The 14,257-nt window shown below is 51.5% G+C and overlaps 1 protein-coding gene across 3 annotated transcripts; it reads right to left on the minus strand.

Annotated features, from left to right (window-relative positions):
• Positions 1 to 1,427: 1,427 nt before the first annotated feature.
• On the minus strand, positions 1,428 to 13,905 carry IL17RB (interleukin 17 receptor B). Of its 3 annotated transcripts, XM_036877955.2 has the most exons (12): positions 13,577 to 13,905; positions 12,340 to 12,468; positions 11,834 to 11,858; positions 10,958 to 11,098; positions 9,544 to 9,671; positions 8,985 to 9,092; positions 7,185 to 7,232; positions 5,672 to 5,814; positions 5,271 to 5,336; positions 4,244 to 4,343; positions 3,110 to 3,208; positions 1,428 to 1,971 (listed from the first exon to the last, which is right to left on the minus strand). In XM_036877955.2, exons 2-12 carry the CDS (start codon positions 12,380 to 12,382, stop codon positions 1,457 to 1,459), a joined length of 1,416 nt encoding a protein of 471 aa, XP_036733850.2. In that variant the 5' UTR covers positions 12,383 to 12,468; positions 13,577 to 13,905; the 3' UTR covers positions 1,428 to 1,456. The 3 variants fall into 3 exon arrangements, with proteins under 3 accessions (XP_036733850.2, XP_036733848.2, XP_057342425.1); XM_036877953.2 differs by lacking the exon at positions 12,340 to 12,468 and having other exon boundaries at positions 8,985 to 9,111; positions 13,577 to 13,902; XM_057486442.1 differs by lacking the exon at positions 13,577 to 13,905 and having other exon boundaries at positions 8,985 to 9,111; positions 12,340 to 12,469.
• Between the last annotated feature and the right edge of the window lie 352 nt (positions 13,906 to 14,257).

Here is a 14,257-nt window from a genome sequence, read left to right on the forward strand (position 1 = left end):
TTTTATGGTTTGGGGTTGCTTCAACACAATGTAGTATTGACTACCTACTTCCAAAGGCATAAGTGTTGTTGTTTATAATAGTTTTTCACAGAATAGCATACTGCTCTTACTAGTGGTCCAAGTTTTGACATAAGCCATGTCCGTCTTCTGTTACCAGCACTTACCAGCACCGTGAAAACTGATCGTGACAAATAAGTGACCTTTTCCACATTAAACACACTGCCTCAGCCATTACTAAGTATCTGCTTGTCAAGCTGGACATGGTGAGTTTTTAATACATGCTTCTTTATTTTGGTTCTTATCCATAAGGCATGTATTTGTAGAAGCACGGCCCTTTAAGGATAATCCACAAATTCATTTTAAGTCATCCACCCAAAACTGACCCACGTTGTAGAGCAGATTAAGTATTACACTGTGTGAAAGCCAAACATTCCTTAAAAAGTATGTATGTTAATATAAATAACCTTTAGGTGACCCCTGTACTAGGAAAATGAAGCTTTTATAAAAATAAAAAGTTGAGGAAGACTTAAAATACTACCATCCATCTGTATATGTGTAACTGGTAGTTTTTTACTTAAGTAAACCATTATATTTCACTTAAAAACACAATTATCTCAAAAGGGCTAACTTCCAAACTAACAGGAATGATTCTTGTTTTGAACATGAAAAGTTAGGTAGTAACCAGGAAACTGAACTCTGACAGTGACCTCTAATATGTGACTTTTGACAAAAATAGACATCACGTCTGCAAGTGATGTGTCTTGGTGTTCATGTCAACAGTGACCTGGGCAGAAGTCATGGAGGACACGGACCTGGCTCAGACAGGGAAGGCCCTATGCAAATCCCACATATACAAATAATTACACACATGCCGGGTCATCTGGTCGGCAAAGATGGGTGCAGCTTATTGCCTATTTTTCTTTTCTTAAAGATGTGTGTTGCAAAGGGTTTTTAACCTGTGAAATTATTGAGTTAATAAGGGCTTCTTAAATTTGGTATTCATTAAACTCAAATGTTACAGAGCCACACAGTTGTAGCTACAGTGCAGTTTGTGGACTATTCCGGAGTGGATATTCAGCGGGAAGATGGTCGATCATTGCATTATCAGAACAGTTAACAATTCTGCATTATAACTATTTTTGGTTTTCAGGTATGAAGTTAGCTTTATAATTATAAATCTAGCTTCCACTCTCTAGTAGTACCATCATCAGTGATATTTGTAGCGATTCTGCCGGCATACAGTGCCTAATCCAAGGCCTATGTATTCGTGTATGAATCCTCCCTATCGCCAAAGCAGGGGTGTGGTGTGTGTGCACACTTACAAAACAATCCTCTGTAAGTAGCCCATACAGGAAGCTTCAAAATCACCACAGATGCCTTGTTCCCCCTGTAACTGGATGGGTAGGAAGGCTTCAAGGTCTCTCACCTCTCGTGGGTGGGCTGCAAGGAGGAGCAGCTATTGTGGCAGGCTCACAGCCCTTTTCCCCACGGCATGCTGCCTGGCACGGAGAAGTTCTCTGCAGAGAGCAGCAGCGTCCTTCATGAGGCGGTACTTGGGGCAGACTCGGAGTGCGTTGTAATCATCTTTGGTATCAGTCTCTCTGAAGTGGACTACCATGTATTTGTGGAGGTGACTCTGGCTTCTCAGGTCACTGCAGAAGAGGTTAAAGGCGAGCGGGAACAGGTCTTGAGAGTTGCCACACGTTTCATCACACACAGTGTTGACATCGTTGGAAAGAAGGAAAATGACTTTATCCACTGCTGTGTTCTGCGTCGTGAGCCACTGCACTGGGCCCATCTCAGCTATTTTCTTTTTCTGCCACTCTTCAAGGATAACCTCACTTCCACAGTGGTCTCGGAGAAATTCAGTGAAATAGCACACTGTGTGATGGAAACATATTTCCGATGGGTAAACCACAAGAACCTTAACGGGGGGCGCCGATGCAGTGGGGGAGGAAGGCTTCATCCTTTCTGTCGGGAGGAGAAAAGCATTTGTCACCTATGAAGAGCAGACAGCAGGCTTTCACTCAGCCATCGCTACTAAACGAACCTTTGCAAGGGACCCCAGCTCAGCACCTCTGCTGTTACAGCCACCAATGGAAATACCCTCATGTTCTTTTTGAACACATCGCCTGAAACACTGATGCTTAAACCTTAAAGATGCTTTAAAAGATGTCTTTTCTAAGCCCCTACCACTAAAGCATTCCCCTTAATCAAGCCATTATCTTTTCAAATAAGTTTATAGAAATCGTTTAGGTTTAAAGAGCTTTGATTAGGCGGGGCGTTGTGATTTTAGACTGACGTTTAGTGCCATATACAGGGAGGTACCTGACCGCGGCCTTCACACTACATTTTGAGTTGATTCAACTTAGTAGCTCCATCTGCCACCTGCAGGTGGGTTCCTTACAGTTGCGTAAAGTTAAGTGGTCCCTACAGAACAGAGACTGTGTAGAAAAAAATACTCTTAACTCCTACAGGCCGATATCTATCCCCTGCATAGACATATTCCTGAGGTCAGAGTTGTCTCAGCTCAGATCATGGTGCTAATCTTGTTCCATCTGCAACATAACAGAAGACTTCAAAGGCTGCTTTTATATTTTCTTTTTTCCATGTGGAGAAGAGAAGAAACAGGTCTTCAGTGAGCTTCTCTCTAGCTGTGTATCAGTATAAATACCTGGGTTTCTGTATTGAATTCCTCAGTGTTCTAGAGTTGGAAAGGTCCTTAGAGCATGTGACTCCAGTAAGGGTTTCACACCTTGGAAGATTTGTTTTTTGAAATAGGAACTAGCATAGAATACCTAGCCCAGGCAAAATGCAATTTGTTTTAGCTGTCTTTTGCCCATTTCTGTACCTGCAGGTACCTCAAGGGTAAACATGAAACAGGTGATAGTGACCAGGTCTAGAGATCTGAGCCTTGCTTTGCCGTGGTATATGGCATCCAGCGATTACCCCAGTCTTTTTAGGGGAGCTCTAAGGCAGTAAATAAGTCCTATTTTACTCTTGCCTAATGCCAAAATGTGATAGCTTCTACAGGGATCTCCTTTAAAAAAAATTCAAAGGGTCATTTCCTCATTCAGGTTTCTTGAAAGAACTGAATTCTATCCCTTACCGTGCCTCCACATTAGGTAGATCCCAGCCGTCAGCACCCACGTGGCCGTCAGCAGAGCTACTGAGAGGAGAGGCAGCCAGCCGCCCGACACGCTTCTGCCTGGGGAAAAACAGCTCAGTCACCTTCAGGAGAATACCGTGTACCTTGTGGAAGTTTAGATCCCTTCAAAACCAAGGGTCAGCAGGTCTTCAGGGGGTATGCAGACTGGTGTTTTTCTACAGTGTCCAGATTGTTCATTAAATTCTCAAAAGGTATGGGGGACCCAGGAGGTTAAAAAAGGTCTCTAGAAGCACTTTGGTTTCTCACCCCCCGTACACACAGGCATTTTCACTGTGGGCACCAGAGCGTGCATTTTTGTTACAACGAATTAATGTTACTCTGGGTGCAGTTACTTAATACATACTATGCACAGATGCCATTTTTAAAGGCTGTTTTGTTAGGCTGACAAATGTGGCGCTCATGCCGCCCCGACAGGAGTGTCCGTCAGGTGAGCTCAGGCACACAGCAGTACTCGGGAGTCCCCGGGCCTGCGCCGGCACAGAGGGCAGGATTGTCAGGCACCTGGGCCGTCTTCAGTCGGCGTGGCTGACTTGAAGAATAACACCTTCCAACTTGTGACCCACCCCTGGGCTACTTCCAGAAACATTGTATTTGTCCATCTATAAAGAAGGTATTCATATCTCTAGGCCCAGAGAGACATTTCCCAGCACATGGTGCTCTCAGGCATCAATAAGTGGTGTCTCTTGGTGCCAGAATTCCTAATTTCTTAGGCATATGTTGGCTGTGTGACTACATCAAGTTACAGCAGCAAATGGGCCGGGCCCCCGAGACCCACAAGGAAATGAGAGCACAGTGGGAGACGTGCTCTTAAATACACGATCCTTTTACACCATTGACTTTTCAGCAGATTCTTGCGGCCCTTTGCACATCCATTTTGCAGTCTTTATTTCTTCCCCATGTATATATCCTGCTTCAGAAAGGATACTGAAGTGATTTTCTAAGTAAAGGGTTCGTTCCTCTCAGCTCACAGGCTCTCTGGCACAGCACTGCCACCTTCCTCTGCACCCCAGCGCCCCGCCAGGCAGGCAGGCACCCTGCCCCTTTAAACATCCTGCGGCAGTGACTGGCACTTACTGTTATCCGGAGGGAAGGGGACACCTGCCTGTGGGCAAAGCACGACAGCTCCTTTGCGTCGGATGCAGTCGTTGCCGCAAGTCTGGAAATAGGGGGTCAGCTGTGGGGAGAGGAGAGGTTCAGGGAGTCCCCACCACCCCTGGAGCAAATAGTGTGTATGTATCTCTGCATTATTTCTGCTTCAGCCAAAACTCTCCCCCGTTTCTAGCATTATAATAGGACATTTTTTTGTCTTGGTCACACTTCTGTAATAAAATCCTAAAACCAGACCAGTGACCCAAGACCAAAACACCTTCTGTGACTCCTGGGTTGTGAATTTAAACTTTGTACATGTTACTAACCTGTTAGTTTCCTTATCTAAACGGGTGAGATCATTCCTAGTACATATACAAATACTTCCTCTTAAAAAACAGAGCGGTAGAGCTCCTGTTGACATACGACTTCCCTGGGCCCTAGGAAAGTAGTTCCCTGGAAAAAGGGTGCGGTCATAAGACGCTGAGAGCGTCAGCTCCCTGGACGTGTCCGAGCCTTTATGTTCCAGGGAAGGAAAAGCCAGCGCTCCTTAGAACTCGGGTGTGGCTGTGTCCCTCTGGGTCCTGCCACGGCCCTACATCATAAACTCAGAATTGCAAGAGACCTGAGCATCTGCTCATCCAATTTCTGTTTTCCAGGTGAGTGAACTAGCCTTGAGAGGACAGGCAGTTGGCTTTCATAGTTCCTATACTAATTAGGAACCCAAACCTGATTTTAAATCCTGTGTTGCTTCATATTGCAGGTAAAATTGAAAATAAAATGATCCTCCTATCTCAGAATTATTCTGAGGCTCTGAGATAGAAATAGAAGCACTTGGGGAAGGCAGCAGCAGGGCTGTGACCGCACGGCCAGCTTCCTGGGTTCCCTGCGGGAGATCCCGAGGGGGTCCCCGTTCCCTCGGTGTGAGCCTGCTGCAGGGGCCGGCTGGGAGGGGCTCGCCAGCAGCAGTCAGTCATTCTCCTGGCCCCCCACCGCACCCCACAGGGACCTTCACCTGGACCACGGCACCTTCGCTTTCCCCGCTCACTGGAATCGCCACCGAAGTTCGAGTGAGTCTGTCCTGTGGAGAAGTGAGACCAAGAATTACGAGCCATGCGAGAGAGAAGATCGCCGACTTCCAGTCCGTCAGACCGGGTGGATGAGGGGTCATTCCGTACCCTGCCGCTTCTGCTCTTGGTTTCCTACTGCATCCTCCCCAGGGATGCTCCCAGGGACTGGTTTTTCTCTGTTGAATTAAAGTAGCCCAGCACATTTGGACAATAGACTGTCCCGCTGTCTCTCTCCAAAGAAAGCCTGTCCCGGAAGTCCAGAGTGCCTGCAGTTTACTCCGGCAAGGTTAAGAAAATTCTGGAGGTTGAGGATAGAGCTGCTGTTAAGGAAATGAGGGGAAAGTACCTCTGATACGTAAGAAAGCCCAAGTACACTTTTATTTTTGATGAGAGCCATGTATGTGTTCCCAAGGGGACTGGTTGTAAAGTTCACTTCTACTGTTGTCTCATTCTTCTTGCAAGCGGTGATGTGCGGGTCCCACAGACTTCCTGTGCATTGAGAGAGAATCACATGATGTTGCAGACTCCCCTTGAGTCTCCAGAAGGCCGTGACAGAAACGAATCTGCATTCTCAGGCACCCACCTGAGGGAAACAGACTCCACCACACACTGTCCTGCCTATTTCTCATTGCTCCCAGAATCCCGGATTACCTGCCGCCCAGGAGTTTGAGGGGCCGTGTCACTGCTTTGCTAAAGCGGCTTCCCTAGGCCGGAGGTGGCGGGAGGCACGTCCCGCCTAGTCTCAGTGCCCGTTCTGAGGTGAGGGCTGGGTCAGTATTTCCTCCTTTCCAGGAGTCACAGGCTAGGAGACACATCTCATGTCACGGAGCAGGTGAGCTGAGGGTCAGGACTGCAGCAGCTAGAACATTCCGAGTTCCAGGAGCTTCATCCATCAAACCAACCTGCCAGCTTCACTGAATGTGAAAAATGCCTTATAGCTTAGAGGAGACCCTAATAGGGCTGCTCTACATGAAAAAGCCATTTCAGTCATGTGACTTGCAAATCAGCACTGTAGTGGTTTGCAGGGCTGTGATACATGATGACCTGTGTATTTTTCCCATCTAGGACCATTTCAGGCCGTAGCTCAGAGCTGTCTTAAATTCAGGTCTAGGACCGATAGAAGGCCTCAGAGCTCCTCACGCCTGCAGTGTGCCCCATACCCCATCTCTCGGGGGGCGGCAAGAGAGGAAGCCCAGGGCTCCAAGTCAGCCTTCCAGCAAGACAGGAGTCTGACCAGGTACACAGGGATGCTGTGTCGGGTAGGGGTGCCTATTCCCCCAAATGCCAGCAGCCTCCTTAGCATCCTGAGGCTGTATTACCCAGAAATTCACACAAATCCTTGGAAATTGGACACTGGGGACGGAGAGTCCAGAAGGGGAGGGGCAGACCCTAATAGTCTAGCATGTGAGAGGGGAACCCCTGTGAAAACACAGGTAAGAGCATGCTTCCACGTCATCACGCTAGCAAACACTCCCTCCTTGAATGTTTGCTTATCAGGACAGAAGGTTCTCGGGGCCCCCACGCCATAGGCCAGTGACACGGGTGTCTGAGCAGCGAGGGCCTTCGACCGGCACCACTCTCAGCACAGTTGGAGCTGAACGGTCAGCTTATCTGAAGGGCTGGGTGTTTTTCTCTGGTTGTGGCTCACTGTGTAAACCTGAGAGTCTGTCCTTCCCTGGACAGGCTGCTTGGTCGCTGGGCACTGTGTTGGTCAGGGATCAGCCTTCCCCATCTGTGCGATTTGGACATATAATTCCCCCTCTCTAAGGCTCAGTTTCTTCATGGAAAAATGGATTGAGCTGTATGGCTCAAATTATGAGTTTATTCTAGTAACAGAAGTAAATTCTGTATTTACTTACCTGCCTCAATGCACCTTTTTTTGTATCTCATTACGTGATCAAGGCAGCCTGGAAATTTGAATAAAGTTTTTACATTTTAGAATAAGTTATCTCTCCACCTCCTTGCTAACAAGTGCACACACACATATAATGCTTGCCATACGTACACCAAACTGCCAGGACATTGAAGACATGAGATCAAGATAGCAGGTTTAAATGGGATGCTAACATTCTACTGTTAAACAGATTATCTACTCAAAGTGATAACCAGTCTAATTTAAATACAACCTTTATCAAAGAGTATCTGTGATTCCCAGGAAAAGACTTAAACCATCCTTTAAAAATGAGGTTTGGTAATAGATATATAAATACTGCCCCTTTCAGGAGGTGGAGCTTCACGCACCCCCATGCGCCCCATCCCAGGGTGGGGTACACTTACTGACTTGTTTGTAAAAACAAGAGTAGGGGAAGAGGGAAAAACAGTAAAGTTACACGGACAAGCCTGGCTGACACCACCTAACCGAGTGACACGGGGAGACACCAGAAGTGGTGGTGTGTGGGTGTCTCCCACCCTGATAGGATGTGATGAGGGCACCCACCCACCTCTGCAGGATTCTCTCCCCAAACCCACATCCCCAGTTCAATCATGACAACAGAAGTCAGACAAGCCCAGACGGGGGCATCGTACAGGACGCCTGGCCAGCCCCCAGGACAGCCAAGGTCGTGAAGAACAAAGACTCAGAAACTGTCGCAGGCCAGAGGAGACTGAGGGGACATGAGATACTGAATGCAGCTGGGACAGAGGGGACAGCAGTGGGAAAGCAGGTGAATCAAAAGTCAAAGTTAGTTAACAGAAACATACCTTAGTTTTGACCACCGTACCACAGTAATATGTTAACGATGAGGAAAGCTGGGTGGGAGGTTATGCGGGAGCTCTTTGTACTATCTGCAACTTTTCTGTAAATCTAAAATTATCCCCAAATAAAATGTTTATATTTTCAAAAATGAGGTTTGGTCTCATCAGGAAACCTGGATACTATTGTGCAATAAATGGTGTGGCACCAAGAACATCGTGGACCACAATCTTGAACAACAATGAATTGGAAATTGCCCCATTTGACTCGGATGCTTCACCGGAGGCAGAGACAGGTGTGGGGTAAGAGCAGGTGAGCCAGCCTAGATGCGGGGAGCGTGGGAACTCCACACACCCGCACAGTCCTGTGTGTAACAGCGCAGGTGGGATACTGGAGGTCTGACTGGGTGCTATAGCGCAGGGAAGGGACTCAGTGCGGTGCCACCCTGCCTCTCACTGACAGCTCGGGACGAGCCCACCGGAGTCCCAGCATCCTCAGAGATCCAGCTGCACGTTGTTAAACAACACAGCCTGTTAGGCAGCTGAGACTGGGACAGATATTTTGCATCATTGACAAAGAATGGCTAAAGCCATTGATCAAGGACCAGAGTTTGAATGGTCAGCTTCACTTTGACTATGTGGTGACCCAGGGCAAGTTAACTGATGCTCACAATCCCTTCACCTGTAAAATGGGGCTGTCCTACTGTGGGGGAGTCGGAAGCATCAGTGCTGTGATGCATGTCAGGCGCTCAGCACAGGGCCTGACCCACAGCAGTGGGCTTCTCCCCACGTTTGGTGACTCCATGCTCTCGGCCCCTCTGGGTGAGGTGAAGTCACTACTGGGCCTGCTACAGGTGAAAGAACTAAGATGCCGTGTCCAGGGTACCCCAGCTCCTCTGCTCCAGAAGACGCACCCCAGGGCAAGCACCTAGCAGGACAGAGAATGGCAGCAGAACCAGGAAGCTTACCTGGTGAAGTGAAATTCACAGACATGGAGGGGCTGTCGCCATCCATGCCTGCAGTGGGGATATTATGGGCCCCGATGAAGTACAGCGTGTCCGGCTCCACCGGAAAGCCTGTGTAGGAGAACGCCCACTGAAAGGCAAAGCAGGAACCCCTGAGTTTCCAAAACACGCAGGGCAGAAATGTCATACCTCTGTTCTGCCCTTGCCATTTATAATCTCTTTCCTTAACCGACAGCTGAGCCTGACACTCTAGGCCCATGTCTACTTTAGGGGATGAACCCCACACTTTTTGCCAGTGTTAACTCAGAGAAGTGTAAAATTTTAGAGCCAGGGTATAATTTAAGTTCAGCTCCCCTCACTTGGCTCATGGGGAAACCAAGGCCCAGTGATGCTGATGTGCCCAAGGCCTATGGCAGACAAGGGGCCCCAGATGGGATGGGGGCGTCCTGCTCCAGGCTCCACGTCGTAGCTGCTCGCCCGCCTGTGTGCGCACTGCAGCCGGCCTCCCCAGGCCAGGGGCCGGGCTTCAGCCACAGTTCGCCAAGCGCCTCCGAGTGCTTACTTTGCCCCCAGAGGGTCTGGTTTGAGTCTGGAAGGCCTCTGTGTAATTGCACCTCATGCAGTGGTAGGACCGGACCTTGCTTCTGCTTGTCACGCAGATCTTGGTGGCCTTCAGCAAGAGGATGCTGGCTGCAGAGATGGGCAAGAGGGCAGCTCATTTAGCACGTGCTATGCGGCTGACTTGATGCCAGAGTTTACATGCACCACCTCCGCTCATATTCACAACAGTCCAGAAGGTAGGTGCCACCATTGCCCCGGGTTTATAGGTGTGGCAAGTGAGGCTTAGGCATCTCAGGGAGCTTTGCCGAAGCTGACCAAGCCCAGCAGCCCTAGAATACAGATTCAAACCCTAAAGGCCGAGCTCTGTCCTCCTCACAGACGAGTCTCAGCTTCACAGGGACCTGCAGGGCTGACCCTGGCTCTGCAGCATTTCGGGCCTTTGAAGAGGAAAGGCCTCCAGAGCGTCATCACGAAGCCATGCCTGTTCTGGCTGCGCCTTGCCCACGCGGATCCTCTCTGGAGAGCCCTTCCCTCCTCTTTGCCACCTCCCCAAGGCCCACCACCCTACTATACTTCTAGTGTAAAGTCCTGCCCCCTCCCACTCAGCTGAGCACCCCCACCCACCCCAGCAGAAACTGCAGCCGACTCAGCTCAGGTTTCCTGACCAGAGGGAATTGAACTGAATTTAGCATGTGGAAACCACAGACGGGGGCTTTAGGACCCCAGGATTGGCACATGGGAAGAACCCCCAAGCTGCCTTGGGGAAATGCCAGGATTTTCATGAGGCCGTTTGGGAAGTGGAGCCGTAATTACTTAAGCCAGCACTTTGCCTAAACTGGGGCTCATCTCTGGCCTTCCCTGTTTCCTCCCATGGATAACATGGCGTACAGAAGGGCACTGACCACAAGCACCCCCCCGGATGAGCGCTCACACTCATGTAGCCAGTGCCCAGGCCCAGAGACAGCCAGGCGCACCCCCATGCTTCCTTTCAGCCACTCCCCTCCCCAGACGAGCCACGGTCCTGACTCCTAAAGGCTCAGAGTAGTTTCGCTTGTCCTGCACTTTGTTAATGGAGTCGCGTAGTACGTACAGTTACAAGTGCTCATGCAAGTGTGAACATGTGGACTCTTTTGACCTGGCTTCTTACATCTCTGAATACACTCGTCCGTATTGTGTGCAGCTGTGGGTCATTCATACTCATTTGTGCTGGATTCCATCATGTGATTTAGGCTTTTGAGTGCTTTCCATCGTTTGGCTGTTGTGAATAAGGCTGCTATGAACATCCTAGTATGTGGCTTTTGGTGCATATACTCTGTTGGGCTGGAGTGGAATTAATGGGTCCCATAGTCTGCATAGTCTGCACATTTCTGCATTATTAGGCACATCAGGACTTACTTTGATTGATGTGAACTTACCATCTGCCCGGAGTACCCAGCTTACGTTCATCAGAATTGAATAGTCCTCTGTTGCCACTTTGCTTTTGACAGGTTCCACTCGGAGCTCCCGCAAGTCTCCTGGGGTCAGAGTGTGTTGGGCCATCCACTCTGGGGACGGGCCTGGGAGAAGGCAAGACTGCCCCTGACGCCGTCCTTCCTGGCCCGATGTGCTGCCATCTCTAAGTGACCCACCCTGACCCGTCACTCATTCACGACACATCCCTTCCTCCTGCTGAGGCAGGCCAGACACGTCTCAGGGCTGCTGATTCATAGCCAAGGTGATGCTCAACCACCTGGCCCCACCTGCAGAGCACATGGGCCACTCCAGGGCCAGTGCACGTATGCACGCAGTCCGTGTACTGGACGTGTTATGAGGGTCAGTCCTGCCTTCCCCGCACCCCGGCCTGGACTGCAGCCAGCTGCCCACATGACTCCCACCCCCTAATCTGAGAGGGTGTCATCTCTCTTCCAGCTTATTCTCTCTACCCACGTTCCCTGGGCATACTTCAAACACTGCCATCTCCTTTAAAATACCCGCTTCCTGTTCCTTGTAACTGCATGTGACCTCCCTCTGCAGCACTGATCTCCCTCCGAGGACTGCCAGGCTTCGCTCTCTGCCTGGCACAGCCACTCCTGCCCTGCCGGTGCCCCTCCTCCTGGCCGGGAATCCAGCCCCTCTGAAACACTGGAGCTCTGCCTTGGCCACACAGGCACCCCCCACACCCTGCATCAGCTGAGAGAGCAGGGTCCCTGCTACACCTGGTCTCCAGTGACCCCCACCTGGAGCCAGCCCCCTAAATGTCCAGCTGGGCTTTCAATGTAAGGCCCCGGATACCCATTCCCTAGCCCACCTACCGGATTCGGAGCCACACTGAATCGTCTGCAAGATAGAAAGAAACCAGGTGTCATGTTGAATGATGGCAAACCACAACCTTCCTTTGCCAAGTTAGACAAAACACCATCTTCTTCCTTAAATGCATGTATAAGTGAGGAACACTCGAAAGAAAGACTGAGCCAGTTCCACTCCACAGTCTGGGGGGGACTACGTTGCCCCACTGTGGGCTGTGATCAGCCATCAGTACACTTGACCCTCAAGCCTGCTCATCACCTCATTTAAAGTCCAGTGATGGATCCCCACCCTCTGCACTCAGCCTCCCAGGGCACAAGCCGTCCTGAGGGCCCCTCCACACTCTGACATCTGCCTGCCTGTAGGCCTTCCGCATGGTCTAGAGCACTTACTGATTTTCCCCAGGTGAAGGCCTGCCTGTGCTGAGAAACTGACCAGAAGAACGTATGAATGCAGCCCACGGCGCAGTCCCACGTCCTTTAAAATAGTCCTCTTCTAGTACAGAAGGACTCACCTGCGCCATTTAGAAACTTATAATGCAGTTGTGATTTCATCATGTTATCTTTGTGCAATAGCTTTCAAAAAATGACGCCAGTGTCCAAGAGAAGCCAGAACTAAATCCTTTGGAGTTAGCTGCTCATGTCTTTTTAGAAAAAAAATAATTAGTACTTTGATTTGGAATAAAACACTGGGGCCTCAAGTATTTAACATGCAGGCAGCAGAAGTTCCAGTGTCAAGACCCTATACTTCTAATCTGACCCCTCTCCGCCTCAATGTTCCCTACCACCCTGTAAGACAGGAGGAAGACTTTTGATGGTTTGAACGTCTGGGTTTGGGTGAAATGGCCAGTCGTTTTTCTCTGGCTTTTTAAAGCTGACCTCCAAGGGATACCGCCATACATTTTTTAAACAAGCCACTGTAGTGGGGGCTAAATTCTTGTCAAACAGCTGGTAAGACAAGTTTTAGAAGAAGCCAAGCAACAGCTCTGAACTTTACGGAGTTGGAGCTGTTGGCCTCACAGCAATTATGGCAAAGGCGTGTGAATTCTTCCTCCAGAGGAAAAGGCAAAGGAGGGATAGTAGTGGAAGACACCCAGCTCACTAACGGGGTATGGCTTTCCATAGCCATCAGCAAGTACCCGCAGTGCTTTTATGCTCTGTGCCGCGGAGAGGACAGGGCTATAGTCTGCAGTGATGTTGGGGGGACGAGCTTTTTCTTCTTTAGTGACCAGAGGATTCCCTCGTTCCTTCAAGGCACAGTGGGAAACCTGCGGCAGAGTTCCCGAGGGAACCAACACATTATGAATTAAAGTGGCAAAGTCGGCCGTGGGAATAGAGAGGTAGTCCTGTGCCCAACGTGGGCACACGTCACCGCCCCAGGCACAGTACTGGGCCCCCACTCTGTGCCAGGCGCTGTCGCTGTTCCTCACTAGACCCTGGGGAGTTAGGTATTGCTTTCGTTTTACAGAAGGGGACACCGAGGCCCAGTGAGAGTAAATGACTGAATCAGCAGCACACGATGCGTTTGAGCTCGGGTCTGTCTGACTCCCACGCCCCTGACTCAGGCAGCCTGACGCCCGGTGTCCGTCTGGCCCGGCCAGCTGGGCTGCCCCAGAGGATGCTGACGCGCCCCCTCTAAAGTGTCCTCAGCCTTGGAGAAACATGAGCCGCAGTCGCGACGGACGCCGTCGGGGTCCGGGGTCCGGGTTCAAGGGACGCTAACGCAGGAAAGGGACGCAATTGGGGGCTTACCGGCTCCGGGGACGCTGCACGCCAGCACAGCGCGACCAGGCTCAGCAGCACTAGTGACATCGCGGGGCCACCGCTGGGGGCCGGGCCAGCCTCCGCCGCGCTTTTATCCCGGGCCGGGCCCCCGCCTCCGCCCCCCGCCCCAGGGCTCCGCCTCTCCGGCGCCGCCCGGGCCCCGCCGCCCCTCCCTGGGGACGTGGAAGCGCCCCGGCCCGCGGGGCTCGGGGGACCGGCGGGGGCGAGCGGCGCGCGGCCCCTGGCGGGCGGGTCCGGGGCGGCCCGAGCCCACGTGCGCGGAGCCAGGTGCGCGGTAGCCCCGCCCCGTCCGTCCCGCCCCCGCCCCGGGGGTGAAGCGCCGCCTCCCGGCCGCCGCCGCAGCCGCCCGCCTGCCCGGGGTGAGTACGGGTTCCCGGGCCCAGCCCGCCGCCCGCGGAGCGGGTGGGCCGCGCGGCCGGAGCTCCCGGGAGTCGCTCCTCCCAAGAGCCAAGTTAGTCACCGGAGGAGCGGAGCTGCCTCCGCCCGGGCTCCCGGTGACCGTGTGTGTCCGCCCGGCGCGGCGGGCGCGGGGCCCCGGAGGCGGAGGCCCGCCGCGCCGTCGGGGGTGAGCGCCGCTCAGGCTCCCCCGGGCCCAGGGTCGGTGCGGCCCGCCCGGGACCTGCGGGTGACCAGAGCTCCGCGTTGTTC

Source organism: Manis pentadactyla, chromosome 1 (assembly GCF_030020395.1).
Source record: "Manis pentadactyla isolate mManPen7 chromosome 1, mManPen7.hap1, whole genome shotgun sequence".
Classification (NCBI taxonomy): Eukaryota; Metazoa; Chordata; class Mammalia; order Pholidota; family Manidae; genus Manis; species Manis pentadactyla.